The 18,698-nt window shown below is 41.0% G+C and overlaps 1 protein-coding gene across 12 annotated transcripts in view; it reads right to left on the reverse strand.

The window, feature by feature from the left end:
- Positions 1 to 18,698, reverse strand: part of HERC1 (HECT and RLD domain containing E3 ubiquitin protein ligase family member 1) — a 214,857-nt gene that overhangs the window by 8,643 nt on the left and 187,516 nt on the right. For all 12 annotated transcript variants that reach the window (XM_029239001.1, XM_029239011.1, XM_029239006.1 and 9 more), the window contains 12 exons: positions 13,605 to 13,670; positions 13,305 to 13,430; positions 12,307 to 12,445; positions 11,083 to 11,264; positions 10,121 to 10,276; positions 9,296 to 9,418; positions 8,105 to 8,207; positions 6,373 to 6,542; positions 4,858 to 4,996; positions 2,688 to 2,857; positions 1,436 to 1,605; positions 988 to 1,153 (listed from right to left, as the gene is read on the reverse strand). In XM_029239001.1, coding sequence (XP_029094834.1) covers positions 988 to 1,153; positions 1,436 to 1,605; positions 2,688 to 2,857; positions 4,858 to 4,996; positions 6,373 to 6,542; positions 8,105 to 8,207; positions 9,296 to 9,418; positions 10,121 to 10,276; positions 11,083 to 11,264; positions 12,307 to 12,445; positions 13,305 to 13,430; positions 13,605 to 13,670 — 1,710 coding nt within the window. The remainder of the gene's footprint in view (positions 1 to 987; positions 1,154 to 1,435; positions 1,606 to 2,687; positions 2,858 to 4,857; positions 4,997 to 6,372; positions 6,543 to 8,104; positions 8,208 to 9,295; positions 9,419 to 10,120; positions 10,277 to 11,082; positions 11,265 to 12,306; positions 12,446 to 13,304; positions 13,431 to 13,604; positions 13,671 to 18,698) is intronic.

Genomic DNA, 18,698 nt, shown 5'->3' on the forward strand with positions numbered 1-18,698 from the left:
TTTTGTGGTTGTAATTTAAAATGAATTTAGGAGACTCCCCCATGTGCAGAACTAAGATGAAAAAGTCAATCCAGGGCACGAGTTGGGGTATCTGTGAGCAGGGTACAGTGATATTCAAATAAACTTAGTAAATGATAGCCAAGTATTATTTTAGTTACAGGATTTATCAGAAAAATCCTGATACTAGGCAAAGCTGGAAGGGTCAGAGCTGATCTGGAAGCAAAGCTGCCACTGTAGATCTTAAAATATGAACTGGTTCAAACTCTTTTTAATTAATTAATTAATTAATTAATTTTTGGCCGCCATGGGCCTTCGTTGCTGTGCATGGGCTTCTTATTGTGTGGCTTCTCTTGTTGCGGAGCACGGGCTCTAGGCGTGCAGGCTTCAGTAGTTGCAGCACGTGGGCTCAGTAGTTGCGGCACGCAGGCCCTAGAGAACACAGGCTTCAGCAGCTGGGGCACGTGGGCTCAGTAGCTGTGGATCGCGGGCCCTAGAGTGCAGGCTCAGTAGTTGTGGTGCATGGGCTTAGTTGCTCCGTGGCATGTGGGATCTTCCCAGACCAGGGCTTGAACCCATGTCCCCTGCATTGGCAGGCAGATTCTTAACCAGTGCGCCACCAGGGAAGCCCTGGTTCAAAATCTTAAGACTTTGAAATAAATGGGAGCACGTGGGTGGTCCTGGATTTGTCTGTTACATAAGTGTAAATATGTGTCATTGTTTCCTCTGCCAGTGTTACACAGCACAACAGATGGTGAGTCACTGGTAGATGGCGAAGCACTGGCACTTACTCAGTAAGGCATCTTCACAAAGCATTTCACAAACCTTTGCGGTAATTCACCTATACATCATTAACAGCGTAACTTTATGTAAGGGTTACAGATGCATCCTTGCTTACGTTTGTAAAAACATGCCAGAGTAATCCCTGGAAACAGTAAAACAGCCACCACCTGAGTGCACAACTCAGCAGGGGACACTGCATGAATATACCTGGCACATCTCTGTGATCGTGTCATCGAACACTCCTCCAGCATCATCAGCCCCTTCTCCAACCAGCTTAACTTTCCAGGCTCGGGAGGGCAGACGGAGGTCTGATGCATTCAGTTTAACTACTTGTCTTGCTATTTGAACAAAGATGGGCTTACACTTCCTTCCTCTTTAAAATAAAGGGAAAACATAATGAAATACAACGCTCTCAAATCACCACAAAAGTCACTTGAAGATATTTTCCCACCAGTGAATGAACAGGCCAGCTTAACAACAGCCAAACACTGTGCTAGGCCCACTGTAACCACACTGGGTACTGATGTAAAATACTATTACTATCCTACTTTACAAAGAGGAAGCTAAGGCTTCCTCACAGAGATCAGTTAGTAGTAAGTCCATCTCACAAAATGCTAGTTAATGAAACATATACACGTATACATAATATGCTAACCTGGTTGATATCCTCTTTACAGTAATTTGAGGTCCATAGTTTTTGCCTTGAACCATGGTTTTTCCTATAGAGCGCACCATTGGGAGGGTGTAGACTCTTGGGGCTAACAAAGGTCGGAGCTGTCCCTGCACAATGCCCCATGTTCCAGCATTATAATGAGATGTACTATTCTGTAACAGAAAGTAAGCTTAGCAGAAATGGTACAGTCTAAGGCTTAAAAGAAGTAACACATCTCACTTTTAGAAATGCACTTCAAAAGCATAAATCTGGGTATTAGCCATTATTAGCAACTTTTTCAAAATATTTTTTCTGGTAAAGTATGATTATTATTTTTAAAAACTTAGAAGATACAGAAAAGGACACACACACAAGCACACAAATAAAATCATCCATAATCCTATCATATGGAGATGGCCCCATTAACGCTTTCATCTATTTCCTTCCAGTCTCCTTCCTTTTCACATTTTCGAGACCATACTATTTATTCAATTTTCCACTGCTTTTCTCACCTCACTTTATACCATACACATTTCTCTCACTAATTACAACAGGTTGCTAACACTCTTGTTTAGTGCTGCACAGTATTCTGTTGCCTGGTTGATTATCTATTTCTAACAATGATTTCTCAAACCTCTCATATGCCATGACTGGTTACCCAAAGGATTTTTGACTAACAGTTTTACAAACTAACACACATTTTGGCAGGCATGCCTACACATTAAACAAACAAACAAACATAGCCAGCTTGCTTTCTTCCTAAATTATCAGGCTGTTCTACAAAGACAATCAAATCAGCCAAATTTACTTTCTCTCCCCCACCTATCCCTCCACAGGGTATGCTCATTTGTAAGCTCATTTGTAAGGAGAGCAAGAAGTCTCCAAAATTTCTCAGACTCACTTACATAAGCACCTTGACTGTGGTGCTAACACCTTTGTGTGCTTAAGCTTTAAAATCATATTCTGGAGTTCGTAGAAAATACATGCTTAGCTTTTAGCCATTCATACTTCCTTGAACTTTGGACAAACCGAAACACAGAAGGAAGACCACTGTGTGTTCAACAGCATGATAACCTATATCTGGACTGTCCTTAATCCAGCAATAAAAGGGGAACAGAATTGGTGCCTTTTCTACATCTCTTGGGTGCTGAGAGTAAAAAGCATTAGCTACGCAAGAATTTTCTGAAGGCTGAGAAAGAGGCCCTGGGACCTGGTAAGCACATCACAGGCACTGCTTTCCAAGCCACCATTTTACCTGATTGTTGGGGCTGAGGTTCAGTAGCCTCCAGGATGAGTACATGAGGTCAGAGAAGTGGTAAAGCAGCCGGAGCCTGGCCCTCGCGGTGTGAATGCTCACCTCCCTCAGCGCCCCATACTGGGGCGGCACTGCATCGGGCAGGCCCAGCTGCAGAGGCACTGACACACCTGCCCAGAACACAAATGCACACTTGTAAAGGAAAATGCATTGTTTTCATCATGTTTAGTGTTTTGAAAAATTTCAAACACACATGGAAGTTGCAAGTATATAATGAACACCCATTCCCACCACTTAAATACTAAAATTAATATTTTGCTATATATGCTTTATCACTTATTTATCAATTCCCCTATTCACCATCCATTCATCTTAATTTTTTGATGCACCTTTTGATGCACCTGTGTTGGTTTGTAAAACATCTTTTTAATTTATCATTATGGAAACTTGCTTTTTTTTTTCTCCTTTAATTTAGTTACCCATTTAACTATGGGACTTAAAACAGTTCCTGCACAAAAAAACTCCAAACAATAAAACCCAAATTCATTCTTTCATATTCAACAATTGTCATCTTCATAATAACACAAGGTGTGGGCCAGGACCAGGTAGGCAGTTCTGGAAAATGGAAATGGGCAACTCAGCAGAGCCACCTCCCATACTTACTAGGGATCTGACAGAAAGTGACCATGACAGAATGAAAGATATCAGTAGATGATTCAGGAAGGCTTTATACTGCAAGGATAAGAGCTCTGCAGAGCAAAAACTACAAGGACTGTATCCATGGTTATCATCTTATAGAAACACACAAAAGACTAAGAATAAGATACTCAACTTATTTGAGTTTCCTGCAAATAAAGATTTGTACAGTTCAATTCTCAGAGGTATTTTCCTACTATTAGTTAAAGCTAACATTTATTGAGTACTTTTATGTGCCTGGCACTGTTCTAAGAGCTTCACATGAATTGATTCATTTACTCCTACAGTTCTTTACAATAGGTGCTATTACCCTTGCTTTGCAGACAAAGAAACTGAGCCTCAGGGTCACTCAGCTCCTAAGTGGAGGAGCCAGGATTGAACCCGAGCAATGTGGTTCCTGAGTCTGAACCTTCAGCCACCATGCTGTATGGTCTCTGTCCTGAAGTGGAAGGGAAATCCCACTGGAAGCTAAATAGGCCCCTGAGTACCTGAAATTGTCAGTGGGCCGGCAGCACTGCTCATTCTGGGCTCTGTTAACCAGAAACCATCTCTTGCTTGTTTGGAATCTACTTGGCAGTCCTACCTTGCTCTCTCAGGGTATGTAAGAGAAAACAATCTCTATGGGAAGTCTTTCCCAAGGACCTGTGGCTAAAAGTAGAGGGCTTCACAAAAAGGGATGAGAATACGGAGCTCTCAGGCACAAGGTCACTTCAGGGAAGTTCTAGTGCCTTAGATCCCAGAGGATGGTTTTAGAAAGGACTTGAGGGCCTGGGAAAGAAATAGACCAAATATGAAGAAATGCATAAGGATAAGTATCATACTTAAGGCAATGGTTACATTTGTGGGGAACAAAAGATGGATCCGATCAGGGAGTGTACACAGTAGGGTGTTAGGTACACAAATATGCATTTTATTTTCTTTATATCTTTTTGTAGACCTATGAGGATTTTGTAATAAATTAAAAGCAAAACATACAAAAGGTAGAAACAGCCCATCAGTCCTGCTATATACACTGGAGTAAAATGGCAACAATTTTTTTTTGTTTTTCTGCTGTGCCAATGTATAGAGAACATCATGTTTCAAATGGCTGACTAGGGTGAAGAAGCTGACAAGTGGTCTCCGGGCTTTTCATCTTTATTCCTTAACAGCATGGCTTAGAAAGTTACAGTTCATCACTACTATATATAAAAAATACTTTATTGCTATTCCAAAATTATAAATTTTGCTTGCCTAAGTGATACATTTTCTTCTTTTGGGGAGCAGAGAGGGACTGCTATGTAATGAAGTCTGCAGGAGAATCGCCTGCTCTGAAAGTATTTGCAGTACTGTAGTACAAAGAGTGCTTTGGTTGTGTGGGGGAAGGTTTGATGGTTTCAGAATGGTGCCTGGATGCAGTGTGAAGCTGGCAAGCAAACAGTGCAGCTGGGGAGTGCTGAAAGAGAGGCTGCAGGAGCAGGGATATGTCATCCCTCACCTGGTGCTCTTGGTGGGACAGGTGGCGCTGTCCATGCAGCACTGTGGCAGCGACCGGCCGAGATCTGCCGAATGTTTTTCCCTTGCAGAACTGTTACCAGGGTTGGTTCTCGAACGTGGTTGGTGTGGCCTAAGCCAAGCTGGAAATAAATTACAAATACACAGAGATTCAATTAGAAAGAGGAAGAGAGGAAGTCAAGATGATAAAATTTGTCTTGGATGGTAGCAGATACAAATAAGTTACTATCTGTACCAAGCAATGGCATCAAAACAATGAAATTAGTTCTGATTTTCTCTATCAGAATGATCCTCATAGTTTATACTGTCTCCTAAAAACTAAGCTGTAACAAGGTCATTCCAAATCTAGCAGACGAGTCTTAATGACTGAAAACATCTTTGAACTCCACTTCTAGAGAGGAAATAAATTCTTGGCAAGTTAAAAAAAAAAACAAAACAGAATGATCTATAGAGCTTTTACTTAGAACACACTGATTTCTTGACTTTTAACATGGACTGCCTGTGTAACAGTAAATAAACAATTATAAAAACATACATAGAAGCAGATTCTCAACTCCGGATCTCTGTCCTTGGGGTCCGACTAGGACACCCAGTGTTTCAGTGGCTGAGCATCTCAACATCATCAGGCAGGATCATGTCAAGGCCCTGCCAGGGACCTTCCAAAGGTGTCTCAACAGCAACTCCCTTCTCATTAAGATAATGTGCAACCACACTGTTGAGCAGTTTCCCCATCTGTTAATATAGTGACGAGGACACCACAGAGCTACTGTGAATAATACTGGACCTTGAACTTGAGGGTCGTTGGCTCTAGGGGCAGCTAGACGTAGAGAGGATTTACAGAGGAAGGAGATGTTGTTCGCATGTGGAGCTGAAAGCCACTCTAGTAGCAGGTATCTCAGACCTGCCCCACCAAAGTGTGTCCCTTCTCCACATACAGGATAGGCTGAACACATCAACCTCTTGAGTCTTTTCTCAACCTCTTACAGGCTCAGTTTACTACTCTACGTAATGGGAGTGACAAGACTTCCTGAACAAACACAAACATACTTTGTATACTGTCATATTATAAAATATAGAAGTATTGTTTCATCCTTTCCATTTTCCAGATCAACTGATGCTCCTAGTACCTAGCCTCTTTTATTACTGTAGTGAAAATGATGATTAATCGTGATAGCAGCAAATACTGAACACTTATAAAGTGCTGTTTACTATGTGCTAGGCACTTCTCAGTGTGTGTAGGCACATATGTATTCAGCGAATCCCCTTAACCACTTTACTGTACTGCCAGATTTTTTTTAAACCATGATATAACACTTACTAGACCATCATCAAGAGACAGAGAGGCACAACTGGACTCCAGATAATCAGCCCCAGAGCAAAGTGACGTGCTTGAGGTCTTGTGTAGATATTCCGAGTTTCTAGCTTATCCCTTTGCCAAATGAAGAATGCTGTCAGATTTCTAGAACATGACAGAGCAGCAAGCGAGATAAATATGTACCTGCCCCTCTGAATTGCTCCCCCAGGCATACACATCTCCAGTTGATGCCAAAGCAAGTGTGTGTTCAGCTCCAACGGCCACATCTTCGATGACCACTCCAGCCAGGACAGGGATTTGCTGTGGTCGATTGTGATTGCGAGCACGCCCTTCTGGCAAGCCTATCAAACGATCTGAAAAAATAGCAAGAGGACATTTATTGACGGCACACCACAGTCCTTTTACATTTCCTGATGAGTCATTTAATGCCTATGGTGGTATGGCAATGACATACATAACTCACTGGGGCAAAAGCTGCTTTGCCAGTAAGGTATACTGGATTCTGAGCGAATAAAGTTTAAAACTGTTTCTTTGCAAAATGTCACGATCTCCTTTTTCATAAAAATAAATAAAATTTAATTTAAAATTTGCAGCTTATTTCAAACCAAGAGGCACCTCTAGCATCCTCATACTTGAGAGGACTGGCACGTAATTCACAGAGGCCCTAAAGTTCTTGCATTCTAAGAAAAGACATCATGCAACCTGTCCTGTCCTCAAATTTCCAGCCAACTTCTCCCCTTCTCTTTGCTGCCAAACTTCTACGAAGTGCAGGCCAGTCCCTGTTGCTTCACATGCTGTAGGCCTGTTTGGCTTGGCCACCTTCTGCAGCCTAACTTGCATTCTCACCACTGCACTGAAACTGTACTCTCAAAAGCCATGAATAGTCCTAACTGCCTACACTGCAGCAGCCTCTTCTCCAGCTCTAGCCCATGGAGCTCCACTTTACCTTCTGATAATGTGGCCTCAGCTCCTTCTGCCCCTCAGAGACTCTGCACTGTCCTGGCTCCCCAACTACCTCTCTCCCCACTCTCTTCAAAGCCAGCTCTCCCATGTTCACCTGCCCTTTACTCACATTCCCTAGAGTTTTACCCTCCACTTTTTTCATGCCATATTCTCTCCCTGGGTTTCTTAGAGCTTATTAATATGGCTTAACTACACCATTAGGAATTATGCAAACCTACATCTCCATAAACAATCTCCCTGGAGTTCCAGATCCAAATCCCCAGTAACTTGCTAGACTTCTCTATACATGTAGTCTAGAGTATATGGCCCCAGTTCAATATGACTAAAACTAAGCTCCTTATCTCTTTCACCAGAACCAACTTCCCTGGCCTCAGCAGCGTCCATGTTCTTCCAAGACTAGAAACTTCAATCACAGCTCACTTCTTCCCCCCTCTTCCTCACACATTCTTCGGTCACTACAACTTGCAAAGAAGTTCCATTTACAAAGCTGAATATATTGCCAGGGAATCCCACTGTGGATGCTTAGATTTTGAACTTAAAGATTTGAATCCCAAATGCCTGTGAATTCCTAAGACCTGGACCCCCAGTCCCTGCAAGGGCTGGGAAGTGAGGCAGGATCCAGAGGAGCTCTGGTGGTCAAGGCAGTGTTTGTGGTAGCATGGCAGAGGCAGCAGAGAGGAGGAAGGGAAGGGCTTTGCCAGGAACTCTTCTGGCAAGAATGAAGGCTCTGGCATGAGGGGCCATCAATGGGGAGGAGAGTTTGTCCTTACAACAAATATCATGAAAGTGGAGCAGAAAAGTCGCTAGTGAATGAAGGTTGTGTGGCCAATCATCACCCAGAATGAAAAATGACTCAGTTTAAGCACTTTCTATACGGCTGGAAGGCAAATGTTTCTGTAATACATGTGTGCACAAAATAAGCAATATAATTAATGCCTGGAAAATGCCCTACCTTGACCAAAGGTATACACATGACCATCTTTGGTCAATGCAACAGAAAACTGAGTTCCACACGCAACCTTTTTTATTCCAATTCCACAAAGGACATCAACTTTCTGCAAAATAAAAGCATAAGGCACATTAATTTAAAAAGGAAAATAAAAACACTCGAATTTGCCTACTGGCATGTATAAACTCAAGGATTATCTTCCAATAAAAATACTAATAGTCACTTACTTGTTTTCAGCCATATCCACACTCCTAAATGTTATTTTCTCATACTGCTCTGCAAACTACCTGAATTTGGGCGAATATTGTAGGGGGTAGGGGACATTTAACTAAAATCCCCAGGACCCCATGTGAAGTGGAAACATTCCTCTGGGCAACGGAAACCAAAGAGAATCCTATGGCTGTTTAAAGAACACCGTAAGACCATGTAAAGCCGTGGGCTGCTCCCAGTTAGATCTTTTCTGCTTTCAGAGGTGACAATAACTGCTTTATATGTTCTCCAGAGAGGATTTCCTTCCTTTTTGTATCCCTAGCTGAATATTCACCAGTCTAGCTATCAAGATGTCACAGACTATATACGACAGTGAATCTGGAGTTGAATATAAATTGAATACTTGTAAATCATGCTGCTTCTTAAACGTGTTAGAAAAATCCGCATAAAAAGGATTGCACAGGAGGTCTTCTGAAGAGCCAAGAAACCTTCTATAATGTGAATAAAGCCTCTAAATCATTTGTTTATGGACTTGGATTTCCTATTACTTTTTAAATGCACATATATAATTCAGTGGTAATAATAAGCTGAAATGGCAGTCACAAGCAGAGAGTTACAAAACATTGTTCATGGTTCCCTCCATAAGACACCCTGGAGATATGTTTATACTTATTTCTTCTCTACATGGGAGGTAGTCCTACACTACTCAGCCCATGACAAAGACAGATGCTTGTCCTTGCAGCATTTTTATATCCAGTTTAGTAATTAATGCTTATTAATTACTTATTTTAATTAATTTATTTAAAATTACTTATTTAAAATAAGATCTGGAATGCTGGAAATTTAAGAATAAGCAAAAGAAGCTTCTAAATTTCATTATGAATTACCAAAAATGTTAAAGGTAAATTACTTCCAGCTAAAAAGAGGTACTGACATAGAAGAAAACCATGTTGCCTGAATCTCTAGATTAAAGCCAATACTGACCTGAGGTGAAGATTTTGCAGTGGAGTTTCCTAAGCCGAGTTTTCCATAGTCCCCATCTCCAAAAGCCCACACCATGGAGCCATCTGCTGACACTGCCAAAGTATGGTTTAAGCCACAAGCCACCTGGAGAAATAACAGAGCGGTAAGGCAAATCACAATACCTAAAACACCCATTTCTGGGACACTCTGTCTTGACTTCAGTGAAAAACCTGGCTGTGTTTCCAAAAATTTTTATTGGTTTCAGGGCCTTACATATGTTAACCAAAATGTGTCATGAAGAAAAAAATTCTTAATGTCCACAAACAAAAAACAACCTTTTTCAAAGTAAAATCCTTCAAATATCTGTGGCTAACTCTGAATCAGAGAGCACAAAAGATAGGAAAAAGTACATATGATTAAAAAATACTCATTCACACCAGAGACAGTCTAAGGAATGATAAAAGATAAAAATAGTAAAAGATAAAAATATTTTATCTCATCTTCTTGTTAAGAGAGAGTCTCAAAATGTACAGGTCAGGAACAATTATTACTTAAGAGCAGCAGCTACCAATGATGCTGCAGTTCAGCCATCTACTTCCAGGATACTGAAGAGGAGTTACTATATTGCTTAAAGCTTTCATATCAAGTGGTATTATGAAGAGGATTTTAAGATAGTCACATCCTGAATTAAGACTTCCATTTGTTTATCAATTAGGCCAAACAAAATGTACATCAGGTTAAGTACGAGTGGTGATTCTAGTTTTCCTGAAAGGACAATGTCTAAGTGCACATAGGGGAAACAAGAAACTGTGATCATATAGAACGTATTATTGATTTATTCCATGCCTGTCCAATCTGATACCCCTCCAGTGCAGTTACTCTCTCTGGAAGTTTTTTGTTCGAAGTGTTTCCAAGACCCAGACGACCGTAGTCACCATTCCCAAAGGTAAACAGTTTGCCATCTGATGTTACCACTGCTGAATGTTTGAAGCCACAAGACATCTACGAATAGAACAAACAAGAACAAAAATTTTAACAAGAGGGCATACTAAGAAAGAAATCAGTCCTTTTTGGTTATTAATACAGTAATAATCTTTAAGTAAACTTCACTGAAAACTCAGGATCTTCAAGACCAGTATGTCCTATCCACCCAAGTGGCCCTCCTGCTCCCCCAAGTCTGATCTACCTCAAAATCCTCAGGAAGACCAAGCTAAACAGCATACCTTGGAAGTGTTGCTACTCTTCAGCTACGCAGGGATGACCTAGACTATATGAGTTAATGAATAGGGAAATTCTTTGTAAACTTTAAGGTGCTATGTAACTTTACAATATTATTTTAGATCACAAACTGATTTTCCAGAAAATGTATATGAACTCAACCTTTGTAACGATAATGATAGGTTGAAAGCAAAGCTTTCCATTTAACACTATATCAAGAACTGTGGGGCAGGAGTTAAACCCCACTTCTTCCAAGGACCTGAAGCACCCTGGCCTGGGTCAACCAGCTGGCTCAGGAAAAAGGACTCCATTCTAACACCAAAGCCCATTCAAACTCCTGAGACACTCAAGAATGACTCTGAACCACCAAAAACACTGGATCTTTTATCATGGGGTAATAAATTTTTACTACTGTTTTTCATTACCTAAACTTGAGAACTCAACACCTAGTATGCTTACATTCAAAGATAAACTTATCCAGGCGCAACTATGTCCCGCATGCCACAACTAAGACCCGGCACAGCCAAATAAATAAATAAACAAACATTAAAAAAAAAAAAAAAGATAAACTTATCCATATTCTGTCCGACCTGCACCACTTCTTCTCCCTGTAAGGCTTCAATCTGCCTGGGCCGCCGCTGCCTGTCGCTGTTCCCATGGCCGAGTTTGCCATAATCACCATCTCCCCAGCTAAAGACCTCACCACTTTCAGTCAGGGCCATTGAGTGTCCATCAGAACCACAGGAAGTCACCAGCTGGGTCACCACAAAGCCTGGAACAGAGCAGAAACCCAACAAGAGTCGCTGAATGTTAAAAGTCCCCTCTTTACTTGAAGCTGCTACAGAGTAATCTCACAGAATCAAAAAATACCACAACAGTACTTCAGAAATATAAACAATGTCTTTAATTTTAAATCAGATTTGCAGCCATAACCTAGAAAATTGGGAGCAGTCACATAAAATGATGATGACAAGGAAGAGGAGAAGGGTGATAGGAGCAGTTATAGTCACTAAAGATTATGTTCTAGCCACTCCTATAAATGCTTTACATGGATCGCTCATTTTCTATTTTCACACAGATCCTATGAGGCAGATATTATCATCACCACTTTTACAACTGGGGAAACTGAGTCACAAAGAGGTTTAGTAGCTTGTGCCAAGTACCCGAGGCAGGATCTAACAGAACCGAACAGGAACCAAGCCCTCCCATCCCCAGTGTTGTGCACTTCACACACACATCTGAAGGAAGAGAACTTAGAGCTACTCAAGAATTTGTTCTGAACTCATGTTACTTGTATGCTTTTACTTTAAAAACTCAATTTGCTCTCTTTGTAGGCTTCAGAGTCATAAAAGTTAACTTTAGGAACAAGCCAGGGGTCCGTGCAGTGGTTTTTCCAGAGGTTTTCTTTCTCCAAGTCACAGAGCACTCTGATGGGGATGCCCTTTAAAGTCTTTAGTACATACACACATTTCCGTATAAATTGATTTTTAATGTTAATGAAGCACATGCATGATTACTACTGCTATTAATAGTTGCCTAATTACAGTTTTGCAATTTTAAATAGTTTGTTTACAATCTTCAGTGTGTATTAACACAGCAATTCTAGCATGGCTATGATAAGTAACTTGCAAAATAATACAGCTCAAAATATAGAAAATTAAGGTTGTACATGCCTAAACAAGAATCTAAATATAAGTGAAAACCCTACATGACTTTATCTAGCAAAGGTTTGAGATGAGTTCTAACATAATAAGCAAACATTCCTACAGATAGGTCATAGTTTCCGATCAGCTTTTAACTGAGGATAATTTTACCTTGTAAGGCTGAAATAACTGTCAGCACATGAAGGTCATCTGAATTTCCTTGTCCTAATCTGCCATAACTTCCTTCCCCACAAGCCAACACTGTGCCATTGGCCTGTATGACAAAGGTACAATTCTGACCACATATAACCTAGTATAAAAACACATAATTAAATATATTATCTTTTATTATATAGCTTTATCAGGCAAACATTTAAAATGATTCCATGTATACTTAGGATACCTTTATCGGTTCTTTTATCCTTTCATTAAAGAGGAAGGGTTGACATAACAATGGGGTTCCTATAAGCCCTTGATTATTATAAAACCTCTTACTTAACCAAGAGATGTATGAGGCTCATCTGATGATTTAAAACATGTTATCTACAGGGCTTTCAGCCAACTGTGCAGAGTTTAAATAATAACATTAACAGCAAAATAGATAAAAGAAGTAAAAGGAGAGGCTGATGGGAAAATAGTAAAGACTGGCTGGAGGCCACAAGAAGCAGAAATTGCAGGGGATATACACATGAAAGAACAGTGTATCCTGGGGCTTACCGAGGCAGAGAAGAATGGAAGAGAAAGCAGTGGCCTCAAGAAGGGTTTAGAAATATAGTACCATGATTATTAGACGAGGGGAGGAGTGTCAATGACATCTGGTTAAAGATCCCAGTGAGTTTATGGCCCCCAAAGAGAGAATTAATAATTACCAATATCTTAACTTCTATAAATATATGCTGGGCAGGCATAATGCATCATGATGTTAATTCATGATACGTGAAAACAAGAAAAATTTAGAAACGTATTAACAAAACCTAAGTCTGATAAAAACTCTAAAAAACTTTTATTTAGAAGCTATATACAAGCTATATATCATGACTTTCTTTGGTGATTCCTCACAATAGACTATGCAATGGACAAACTTTATCCTACAGTGAGTTACTGACAGCAAGGGAATCAGAATTGTCAGTTCCCAAGTTTCTTCTACATTTCTTTACCCTGTTAGTTACCTGTTGTGCCTGTGAGAATGAGGGAGCTGCTGCAGGTACCATTACATTTCTTCCAGCTTCTGCCAGCTGTCCATGCCTGCCAGCACCCCACAGGTAGACATCACATTTACCTCCCAGGTGCCAGTCCTAGAAAACCACAATCAAGTCAAAATTTGATTCATTAATTCATTCAAACAAGCATGTACTGGGTACTAAGTGTGTACCAGCCTCTATGGGGGACACCAGGACACGAACACACAAGCATTTGGAACCAGAAGATTTACTAAGAACCACCATACAGTTATCTTTATCTTTACTGACCTCAGGTCTGGAAGTTGCCCAAGACATAATTTGTTCATCCATGCCATTAATCCATTTACTGTTATCCTGAAAGACAGCAAACACCAGGATCAATTTTGCTTAATCAATATTTATGTTTTTTTGGGTTTTTTTTAGGAGGCCTTAAAAATGATCACTTATTTTTAAATAGGAAAGGAGAAGCCCAAGATCACATGGTCAGTTACAAGCAGCGTGAAGACCAGAATGCAGCCCTCCCTTCTCCCAGGCCATGTTTTGAGAAAATCTTTTTGCGAATGATTTATCTGATCTTAACTAACAACTGAGTCTTAAAGAATTTGGTAATATTATGAGAATTTAAGAGCAGTTTCACAATCATGCCAAACTTGATTTTTAATATTTCCCTTTACTATAAACACTTGCATTATCAACTATCACGAACACATTGGAGATTCAAAGTGAACCATTTCTGAGCACCCATAGGTACAAGGTCATCTGCAGGAGCCACCACCCCCGTGAACTCGTTGTATGGCTGTGGGCAGGTCATCTTTCTAGGTTGCAGCTTCCTCATCTACAAATGACATATTTGAGGCAAATGGGCTCAGAAGGATACTTCCTAATTAAAATAGTCTATATTTAGATAATTTCCTTCAATTCATATGTCTCTTTTATACTGTATCTTTATTTATATATTCAAATGTTTGTTTATATAAATCTTAACTAGGTAAAGGGGTTGTTAGATCAAGTGCTGGCCTGCACTATCTACCCCGGCATTTTATCTCCATCACAGTTTCTGTATCTAGACGCTTTCAAATACAATCAGAAAGAAATGACAACTAAAATGTTCTCTTAAACATTATTGAAGTGCCAAATAATTTAGAATCTATAATTGGAATAAATCTAAAAAGATGACCAGGAAAAGATGCTAAAAAATGTTTATAAATATATATATACTGGGGGACAGAGGAGTAAGATGTGGAGATCACCTTCCTCCCCACAAATACATCAAAAATACATCAAAAATACATCTACATGTGGAACAACTCCTACAGAGCACCTACTGATTGCTGGCAGAAGACCTCAGACTTCCCAAAAGGCAAGAAACTCCCCACATACCGGGGTAGGGCAAAAGAAAAAAGAAAAAACAGAGATAGAAGAATAGGGATGGGACCTGCAGCTTGGGGAGGGAGCTGTGAAGGAGGAAACGTTTCCACACACTAGGAAGCCCCTTCACTAGCGGAGACGGGGGTGGGGGGGGTGGGCGAGGGGGAAACTTCGGAGTCACAGAGGACAGCGCAGCAACAGGGGTGCAGAGGTCAAAGCGGAGAGATTCCCGCACAGAGGATCGGTGCTGACCAGCACTCACCAGCCCGAGAGGCTTCTCTGCTCACCCGCTGGGGCGGGCGGGGACTGGGAGCTGAGGCTCGGGCTTCTGGCTTCGGAGGTCAGAACCCAGGGAGAGGACTGGGGTTGGCTGCGTGAACACAGCTTGAAGGGGGCTAGTGTGCCACAGCTACCCGGGAGGGAGTCCGGGAAAAAGTCTGGAGCTGCTGAAGAGGCAAGAGACCATTGTTTCGGGGTGTGCGAGGAGAGGGGATTCCTTCCCTGTCTGCCCACAGAAGCACCGCCTAAACGAGCTCCAGAGATGGGTGGGAGCCGTGGCTATCAGCTCGGACCCCAGAGACAGGCATGAAATGCTAACGCTGCTGCTGCAGCCACCAGGAAACCTGTGTGCAAGCACAGGTCACACCTCCCATGCCGGGAACCTGGGCAGCCCGCCACTGCCAGGGTCCTGTGATCCAGGGACAACTTCCCTGGGAGAACACATGGCGTACCTCAGGCTGTTGCAATATCATGCTGGCCTCTGCTGCCGCAGGCTCGCCCCACATTCCAATTATAACTACTGTGCCCCTCCCTCCCCCCAGCCTGCATGAGGAAGAGCGGGCTAATCAGCGGCTCCTTTAACCCCATCCTGTCTGGGTGGGAACGGACGCCCTCAGGTGACCTACACGCAGAGGTGGGGCCAAATCCAAAACTGAACCCCGGGAGCTGTGCGAACAAAGAGGAGAAAGGGAAATCTCTCCCAGCAGCCTCAGGGGCAGCGGATTAAATCTCCACAATCAACTTGATGTACCCTGCATCTGTGGAATACCTGAATAGACAACGAATCATCCCAAAATTGAGGCAGTGCACTTTGGGAGCAACAGCAGACTTGGGGTTTGCTGTCTGCGAGTGATTGGATTCTGATTTTTATGTTTATCTTAGTACAGTTTTCAGTGCTTGTTATCACTGGTGGATTTGTTTATTGGTTTGGTTACTCTCTTCTTTTTTTAATATTTTTATAATTTAAAAAAATTAGTATTACTATTATTTTTTCTTTTTCTCCCTTTGCTTTTGATCCGTGTGGCTGACGGGGTCTTGGTGCTCCGGCCTGGTGTCAGGCCTGAGTCTCTCTGGTGGGAAAGCTGAGTTCAGGACACTGGACCACCAGAGACCTCCCGGCCCTGTGTAATATCAATCAGCGAGAGCTCTCCCAGAGATCTCCAGCTCAACGCTAAGACCCAGCTCCACCTAACAGCCAGGAAGTTCCAGTGCTGGACTCCCCATGCCAAACAACTAGCAAGACAGGAACACAAACCCACCCATTAGCAGAGAGGCTGCCTAAAGTCACACTGAGTTCACAGACACACCAAAACACACCACTGGACATGGCCCCGCCCAACAGAAAGACAAGATCCAGCCCCACCCACCAGAACACAGGCACCAGGTCCATCCACCAGGAAGCCTACACAAGACACTGAACCAACCTCACCCACTGGGGGCAGACACCAAAAACAACGGGAAATACGACCTGCAGCCTGCAAAAAGGAGACCCCAAACACAGTAAGTTACACAAAAAGAGAAGACAGAGAAATATGCAGCAGACGTAGGAGCAAGGTAAAAACCCACCAGACCTAACAAATGAGGAGGAAATAGGCAGTCTACCTGAAAAAGAATTCAGAGTAATGACAGTAAAGATGATCCCAAATCTTGGAAACAGAATGGAGAAAATACAAGAAACATTTAACAAGGAAACCTAGAAGAACTAAAGAGCAAACAATGATGAACAACACAATAAATGAAATTAAAAATTCTATAGAAGGAATCAATAGCAGAATAACTGAGGCAGAAGAACGGATAAGTGACCTGGAAGATAAAAGAGTGGAAATAACTACCGCAGAGCAGAATAAAGAAAAAAGAATGAAAAGAATTGAAGACAGCCTCAGAGACCTCTGGGACAACATTAAACACACCAACATTTGAATTATAGGGGTCCCAAAAGAAGAAGAGAAAAAGAAAGGGTCTGAGAAAATATTTGAACAGATTATAGTTGAAAATTTCCCCAACATGAGAAAGGAAATAGTCAATCAAGTCCAGGAAGTGCAGTGAGTCCCATACAGGATAAATCCAAGGAGAAACATGCCAAGACACAAATTAATCAAACCAACAAAAATGAAATTCGAAGAAAAAACAGTAAAAGCCGCAAGGGAAAACCAACAATTAACATACAAGGGAATCCCCATAAGGTTAACAGCTGATCTTTCAGCAGAAACTCTGCAAGCCAGAAAGGAGTGGCAAGACATATTTATAGTGATGAAAGGGAAAAACCTACAACCAAGATTCCTCTACCCAGCAAGGAGCTCATTCAGATTCAACAGAAAAATTAAAACCGTTACAGACAAGCAAAGGCTAAGAGAATTCAGCACCACCAAACCAGCTCTACAGCAAATGCTAAAGGAATGTCACTAGGCAGGAAACACAAGAGAAGGAGAAGACTTACAATAACAAACCCAAAACAATTAAGAAAATGGTAATAGGAACATACATATCGATAACTACCTTAAATGTAAATGGATTAAATGCTCCAAACAAAAGACATATACTGACTGAATGGATACAAAACAAGACCCATATATATGCTGTCTACAAGAGACCCACTTCAGACCTAGGGACACATACAGACTGAAAGGGAGGGGATGGAAAAAGATATTCCATGCAAATGGAAATCAAATGAAAGCTGGAGTAGCAATTCTCATATCAGACAAAATAGACTTCAAAATAAAAACTAGTACAAGAGACAAAGAAGGACACTACATAAGGATCAAAGGATCAATCCAAGAAGAAGGTATAACAATTGTAAATATTTATGCACCCAATATAGGAGCAGCTCAATACACAAGGCAAATGATAACAGCCATAAAAGGGGAAATCGAGTGTAACACAATAATAGTAGGGGACTTTAACATCCCATTTCACCAACGGACATATCATCCAAAATGAATATAAATAAGGAAACACAAGCTTTAAATGACACATTAAACAAGAGGGACTTAATTGATACTTATAGGGCATTCCATCCAAAAACAACAGAATACTGTTCTTCTAAATGCTCATGGAACATTCTCCAGGGTAGATCATATCTTGGGTCACAAATCAAGCCTTGGTAAATTGAAGGAAAAATGAAATCATATCAAATGTCTTTTCCAACCACAACACTACAAGACTAGATATCAATTACAGGAAAAAAACTGTAAAAAAATACAAACACATGGAGGCTAAACAATACGCTGCTAAATAACCAAGAGATAACTGAAGCAATCAAAGAGGAAATCAAAAAATACCTAGAAACAAATGACAATGAAAACACGATGGCCCAACACCTATGGGATGCAGCAAAAGCAGTTCTAAGAGGAAATTTATAGCACTACAATCCTACCTCAAGAAACAAGAAAAATCTCAAATAAACAACCTAACCTACGTACAGCTGATTCACTTTGTTATGAAGCAGAAACTAACACACCATCATAAAGCAATTATACTCCAATAAAGATGTTAAAAACAAAAAAACAAAAAACCCCAAAAAACCCTAACCTTACACCTAAAGCAATTAGAGAAAGAAGGACAAAAAACCCGCCAAAGTTAGCAGAAGGAAAGAAATCATAAAGATCAGATCAGAAATAAATGAAAAAGATATGAAGGAAACGATAGCAAAGATCAATAAAACTAAAAGCTGGTTCTTTGAGAAGATAAGCAAAATTGACAAAACATTAGCCAGACTCATCAAGAAAAAAAGGAGAA

The sequence above is a fragment of the Monodon monoceros genome, unplaced genomic scaffold (assembly GCF_005190385.1).
Source record: "Monodon monoceros isolate NGI ecotype Baffin Bay Population unplaced genomic scaffold, NGI_Narwhal_1 Super_Scaffold_21, whole genome shotgun sequence".
NCBI lineage: Eukaryota > Metazoa > Chordata > Mammalia > Artiodactyla > Monodontidae > Monodon > Monodon monoceros.